General features: G+C 33.6%; 1 protein-coding gene across 1 annotated transcript; it reads left to right on the top strand.

Moving 5' to 3' along the window:
* The first annotated feature begins 3,576 nt into the window (after positions 1-3,576).
* LOC146910490 (NAC transcription factor 56-like) lies at positions 3,577-5,326 on the top strand. The gene is made up of 3 exons (XM_085727813.1): positions 3,577-3,861; positions 3,965-4,251; positions 4,538-5,326. Exons 1-3 carry the CDS (start codon positions 3,690-3,692, stop codon positions 5,063-5,065), a joined length of 987 nt encoding a protein of 328 aa, XP_085583939.1. The 5' UTR covers positions 3,577-3,689; the 3' UTR covers positions 5,066-5,326.
* The last annotated feature ends 1,884 nt before the right edge of the window (positions 5,327-7,210 follow it).

Raw genomic sequence — 7,210 nt, 5'->3', positions numbered from 1 at the left:
CGGAATAATAGGTCTCACCTTCTCATTGTTTTATTGCTTATGTGTGTATATATATTTTGCATAAAATATTTATTGAAAAAAAAAAAAAACATGCGCCTCCACAAGCTAAATTTTTTGCATCCGTCCATGAATTTTTATTATCATTGATATAAAAAAATATAGGATGACTTTTAAGTATATTATCTTCCTTCAAAAAAGTATACTACTATTTAAATTTCTTTTATAGCTATATTTTAGTGTTTTTATTTTAACGAAAAAACCATCCACTCCATGCAAATGGATACGTTAAGGATTTTTTTCACAAAAATATCCAAAGAAGTAGTAGGGTACCTGCCAAAACAGTTTTTAATTTATGGTATATATTTGACTACATAAAACGTCTTGGTTTTTCTTAATTTTTTTTTTGTTTATATATAGCACTCGATGGAGTATTTTGTATGTTACATAAATTGTTCAAAACCGGGTGTAGAACTCGATGCCTTTGGTTATACCCAACAAATTGAAGCCTCGGTTTGAACATTTTGAATTCTAATTAATTCTCATTTCACACGCAAGATTTCCATAAACCACATTTTCCATCATATGCTCTTGACTTTGTTCAATAACAATAATAATACTACCTCCCTCCCTAATTATAGGACCCTTTTGAAAAAATAACGGGAATTAAGATAGTGGATATTTGTATTAAATATGTTTGTAATTACTATTGTTTTTACAATTTTATCCTTTAAGAGAGAGGGTTGTTTATGTTTTCAACATGTTATTTATTGTTGATTGAAGAAAAAGATGTATAATAAATAGGGGCATGTATGTAAAGAAATAATTAATGTAGTTGAAAATAGCAAAGGGGTCTTATAAAAAGGGACAAAAAAATTTCTCAAAAGGGTCTTATAATTAGGGACGGAGGTAGTACTAACAATATATCAACAATAATCAATATAATTAATCATAATGCTGACCACAATGATCATAATCATGTTCATTGATTGAAGTATATGGGGGCATATATTGTGAAAACAGCCTGTCCAATAAGAGGAGAACATAAATTGAGACATTGAGTTAAATTGATTAGTTCCAAGAAGAAAAAGCCAAATTACAGAATCAAGTTGGTCTTATTATGCTTATTCAGCTTTCATTCATGTTCCATTACTTGGAGTTTTGTGCAATGGATGGAACTATTATCAACTATACGATAGGAATAACAGCAAATACAAGCACATCCTTCTCCGACATGCCCATTTTTTCTTTCAACCCGGTACCTCTATTATTTTTTCTGATGTAACCTTGCAAGTCCTCTCGCAGGTATACACGCCCTAAGCTATATGTCTGAAGTTTTCCTTGAGTACATTTTTTGTAACCCTTTTATAACTGAGTTCTACTTCAGTGTAACCGGCCCGTAACTAATGAGTATGGCTCATATTCATTGATAAGTATGCAGATGCACAAGCATAGTGGAACTAAAATCGCAATGAGCATAGCGGAACCCTCAACACTATGATTTAGGGATAAACTTGTAATCTGGATCGTAATATTTAAACACAACTTGACACAACGGCCACACTATTGTGAGAGAAGTATACACGATTGACCGAACCTTATGATCAAATGCTATGTTCTTGTACGTTTATTTATCTATTTAGAGCCAGATTGGCTATTCTAAGATTTACCGTTTCAAAGTTCTATTATGTATCAATAATCCTACACTATATAAAAAGTAACCAGAATTTAATACACTAAATTTTTTAGAACTAAAACTAGTAAAGCTGGTTTTGAATAGAAAAAGTTTGTCTTGGAACCAAATTCTGCAGCCAATAAAGATTGAGTTACAACAATCCAATTTCATAAGTTTGAAGGGACATAACATTTATCTTATTTTAGGAATGAATATTGTGAACAGTCTACTACTAGAAAGTCTTATATTTGAGACCGGAGAGAGTACACCAGCTAGGTGGATAATTGGTAGCATGTTAACTAAGTGGTAACTCAAAAGGGATGAAGCTACCAAAATATTGCTCTATCCCTTACAAGAGTTAAACATTTTATTTTTGGATCTGATTCTACTAAAGGAATAGATTCATTTTACATGAAAATATGAGAAGTTATAGCAAGGACCAGAAAATCAACCATTGAAATCATGACTATATGTATGCATTAAATAATAAGTAAAGTTGTCTTGAATCTCACTTGTCATTATTCTTAAAAAATTGCTCTAAATCCTCACTTTTCCCCTGCAGGACTGCATGCTTTTGCTACATATTAAATTGCAGATTTCATAACACAATAAGTCAATTGAGATTTTAGAAGTTCAAGAGTTTTCAGACCAAGCCACCAATGATCTGCTGCAACAATTTCACACATAAGCCTAAAAAATCTTGTATAATTTGTTTTCTGATTAAATACAGCTTGGAATTATCTTGTCTTAATAAAATCACAAGTTGACAGATCAATTATAGTTTCAACTTTCATCTGCATATGTTTCTCCATAATTTTAGTAACTCAAAATCAGAAGTGTTTTAAAAATTAGAACCAAGTATAATCCTCTTTAGCTAGCCAATATGTTTGGATAAACAACTTAATATGATATGAGGGGATAATTAGGCTATCCTTTAGAGATTATAGAAATAAGTTGAAAACAACTTATGGATATGTCATTAGCCTATATGCTCTCTCAAACAATCTACAAGTATTTATGCTAGTAGATAAGCTCAAGTAAGTCGATGCAAACAGGCCCTGTATCATTCTACATGAACTCCGCGCCACCCATTTCATATCCCCAGACAGTCCTACGAATCTACAATTATACGAAGTTCTGACCCACCATCATATATTTAATTTTGAAATGAAACTATATTGCTTGCAACCTATGATGCATAGGTACAGGTACGGTACCCGGTACGGGTACTGGTACCGGTACGTAATACGGCAAATTTTAAAAAATGAAGGTACAGGTACGTTGGCATAAAACATCAAAAAAATGTTTTTTCATGTTAATTACTACACTTCTATCATCATATTGCTTGAGTTTTATTTTTTTTAATGCATCCCCTCTACTATTTTCATCAAAAGAAAGATAATTTTGGTTATTTTGTCAACGCCCGTACATTTTTGCTGCACCAATTACGACAAAATAACTAAGTAAAAATAGGTATGGTTCGGCACTAAGTTACGAGTACCATACGCGTACCCGGTACTGGTGCGTACCCGGTACCGGTACTTCTCCGTGTTTGGAGTACCCATGCTTCAGAGCTTGCAACTTGAGGCAGATAAGCATTTTGATTTAGAAATATTTGATAGTTTAATGCATAAAACTGACAAACTTGGTCGTTCAGATTTGAAACCGAGCTGTATATCCTGTAATATAACCTGATTTTGGTCACCACAAGACTCAATCTTTTGTCTAAATTTCAAAGTAATCATGCTATTGCTGATTAAACATATCCTTTGAAGAATGTTGTCATATAACATGGGACAAAAGGGTTGTTTTCCTCATCTCTTTTCACACTGATGCACCAACCAACCTAGTATTATATTACAAGATAATTGTCCTTATCTGCATGATCAAACAACACACGCATATATATATAACCTATGCACAGTGATTTCAAGCTTACAACCATTTTGGTCGATAATATCGGCAACTGAATAATAAATTTCCTAGTTTCCTACGTCGATATTCTACCTTCATCTTCATGGACAAAAATCCTCATTCAGAAATTCAACTTCCTCCTGGATTTAGATTCCACCCGTCTGATGAAGAACTCATTGTTCACTATCTACGAAACAAAGTGACTTCATCTCCTCTTCCTGCTTCATTCATAGCAGAAATAAATCTTTACAAGTACAATCCGTGGGAGCTTCCAAGTCTGTCTTTAACAACTTCACTAATTTTATGCTAGTATTTTTTTCATTTTTATTATTTTGAAGGAATGTTCATTAAAGGAATGGAAGCTTTTCATTTTAACAGGTAAGGCTTTGTTTGGCGAGGAAGAATGGTATTTCTTTACTCCAAGGGACAGAAAGTATCCCAAAGGATTGAGGCCTAATAGAGCAGCTGGTGTAGGTTATTGGAAAGCAACTGGAACTGACAAACCTATTCTTACTTCATGTGGGTTGAAAAGCATTGGAGTGAAGAAAGCTCTTGTGTTCTATAAGGGACGTCCACCAAAGGGATCTAAAACTGAGTGGATCATGCATGAGTATAGGTTGCATGACTCGATGATCTCAAATTCCAATCATAGTGGCTCTATGAGAGTAGGTCACTTCCATGAGTTCAATTTTTCATCTTTTAAAACCTATGAAGCACTAACACAGACACAAGACACGACACTGACATCTCAATAATTTGAAAACCAAAAGAAATTAAATGTAACTATATGTGTTGTTGTTCGACACTGACACACGTTGAACACCGGACACACCTTTAAACTGAAGATTTAGTACAACATAGTTTAAAATATTTTGTTGTTTTTAAACTGGTATGTTAATATGAAGTTTTGGTATTTGACAATTTTATTTTATTTTCCTTCTTTTGCTTCAGCTGGATGAGTGGGTGCTATGCCGTGTTCGACAAAAAATGGGCAGCCCAAGAAGCAGTTGGGAAGATTCAAATGAACTTAGCTATGAATCAACTAGTCAATTTCAGCACATGCCTGTGAACTCTAATCCTGAACCAGTCCAAAACTATGTACAAAATGAATATCCAATGTTACCTTATATTTTGGCTTCTAAGAGTGCTCTGCCTAATTCCATTGGTATGACCTCAGACAATGTAAATATACAAGCTTCATCTTATGATGACAACTTAAACGTGATTGGAGCACAGTTCTTATCAGCTACAACTGAGGGATTGTTTAATAAACCACTGAAGAGAAAAGCTGTCGAAGATAATGTTGCCATGGACTTTTATGATGTCCTCAATAAAAGTTTAAACAGAGAAGTTGATGGTAGGAAGCAAAGTCTTGAAAAAGATTTAAGCAAAGGGTATAATTTCTACAGCTTTGATCAGTGGACTTCAATCATACAACCTCAAGAGCTTAATAACTTAACCTTCACTGGATATACATAAGTAACTTAGGTGTATGTACTTGCATGGTTATTTATGTGCATATATAGAACCTGTAGGGCTCATGTGCTAGATGGAAAGTGAATTCTATATGTAAATAAGGAAGAATTTAGTGTGCTGTGTGATTATTCTTTACAGGACATAGTAGTAGTAGTAGTATATAGAAAGAATAGGGTATTATTTCAATAGTATGTATAGGTATATGTGAGATACAATTTGAAAAATAAAGGGACATCATAATGGAACTGAGTTGTTGATTGTATATATGTATTATACCTTTAAAATTGATTTATGAAGATTTAAGTATTTATTGCTTTCTTTTTATTTTACAAGACTGATAAAAAGTTATTAGTACTGAAAATCCACTGCACTGAAAGCATCCAGAGTTGCATTGTAGTGAGGGTTTATGATTTGGGAATGTTATATACTTGTAACTAGTAAGTTAACATTGTTCAAACAATGCTTTGAAAGCTACTTTGTCGAAGCCGTCTAAAGCCAAGGCACAGAATTTTAATTTTTAACTTGAAGAACTTGAAGGGTCTGAAGATATACTTGAAAAGAAGTTGCAGCATTGTTTCATTTTTGTATCTTGAAGGAGTTATATATCAGGAATATCTTATATGGTAAGTGGATAGGATTTAGCAGCAACCTGGCATACCCCTGCAAACTTGGTTACTGTGTATTTTAAAGGGACAAGCTAGGAAACATTGGCAGGTAAGGTATCCTGGTGAAGATTTACGAGTAAAGAAAGCAAGACTATACTTTTTAGAGTAGATGGGCGTTACTTGGGGATGTCTTGAATGTTGAAAGCTTTAGAACAAAAATATAGTTCTTGTCCCATCCAAAAATATACTTCCAAAGTTATTTTCGAGAGAATTGTTTTCGCATAGAAATGTACGATGGATCGGATCACATATTTTAAAGTCAAAAACGGTGGCATTTAGTATACACACTACACAAATTTGTGTAGCATGCACAAGTTAAGGAAAGTATTTTTTTAACCATTAGATTAAAAAGAACATTGATCTTTATTATAGTCTTTCTATACTATATCTTTTTCATTTGTCTTCAACCTCTTCATTCACCACAAAACTACAACCCATTCCCATCGCCGGAAAACGGTTCCGGAGACATTGAAATTTTGAAGGCCGGGAATATTTGATTCAGGAGCGAGGCCAGAGAAGTGGTTCTCGTCTAGATGAAGAATAAGGAAGTGGATTAAACAGTTCACCGTCGTCCGCATCTCGCCGGCAAAGTTACTGTAAGTCGGTAAAGGTGGAAAAGCGGCTAAACAATAACTGCTACCTTATTTGTATCTTCCATTGTTGATGGCTATTCCATCTTCTTCTCTGGCGCTCTCAATCAGTGAGAGAAAGCAAAGCAACCACTATACAAATTTTGTTATTAGAAACTCATTGAGAAAGGAATTGTTGCAACGTTCTGGAAAATTTAATTGGGAATAAATAGTTGCAGTGTTTTGCTTAATTTAATTCTAAGAAGGGTCAATGCAATTGAGGGAATCCGTTTTGTTTAATTTAATTGAGGAAGGAATTGTTGCAAAGTTCTAGAAAATTTTACTCCAAAGAAAGAAATTCATTCAATTTTCTTTCAAAAAGGGTATATCCTTGACGGGATCTTGCTGGAAAATGGTTGTGACAAGAAAAAACTGTTAAGTGAAGACCGAGATCTGTCATGTTGGGATTTTGTTAGTGGTGTGTGAATGTAAATTCTGAGATCTGGAAAAATATTACTCATGGAGGTTGAAGACAATATGATAAAGAATGAAAAATATAGTACAGATAGACCATGATAAAATCGGTACATTTCATTGATCTAATGGTGTATAAAAAACTTGTGCATTGAAAAAGTAACTTTGAACATGTACACAAATTTGTGTTGTGTGCATGCTAAATGCCACCGTCAAAAACAAGTATTGCGTGCCCAAAACAAAAACAATCACAAAAAGGTACTTGTATATTAAGAGATTCTACATTTTCTTATCTAGTCTTGTTTTTAGGTAGATAATTTCTAGGCAGCCTAATTTTTATTTCCCCGTCTCTCCTTTGTTCCTAATAAAAATAGATAAATTAAGATGTCCTCAACCTCAAGGCAATCATTGAATTAGTAGATTCCATCAGAATATAAAGA

The sequence above is a fragment of the Medicago sativa genome, chromosome 7 (genome assembly GCF_051527215.1).
Source record: "Medicago sativa cultivar Bolivia chromosome 7, Bolivia_mono, whole genome shotgun sequence".
Lineage (NCBI taxonomy): Eukaryota > Viridiplantae > Streptophyta > Magnoliopsida > Fabales > Fabaceae > Medicago > Medicago sativa.
The sequence above is the reverse complement of the archived record's forward strand: the minus strand, read 5'-3'. Positions and strand labels throughout refer to the sequence as shown.

Bases quoted from the DNA above. Each gene is read 5' to 3' on its own strand.
- LOC146910490 (XM_085727813.1), top strand. From the start codon at position 3,690: ATGGACAAAAATCCTCATTCAGAAATTCAACTTCCTCCTGGATTTAGA. The intron at 3,862-3,964 runs GTCTGTCTTTAA...TCATTTTAACAG, and splicing joins CAATCCGTGGGAGCTTCCAA to GTAAGGCTTTGTTTGGCGAG. The intron at 4,252-4,537 runs GTAGGTCACTTC...CTTTTGCTTCAG, and splicing joins ATCATAGTGGCTCTATGAGA to CTGGATGAGTGGGTGCTATG.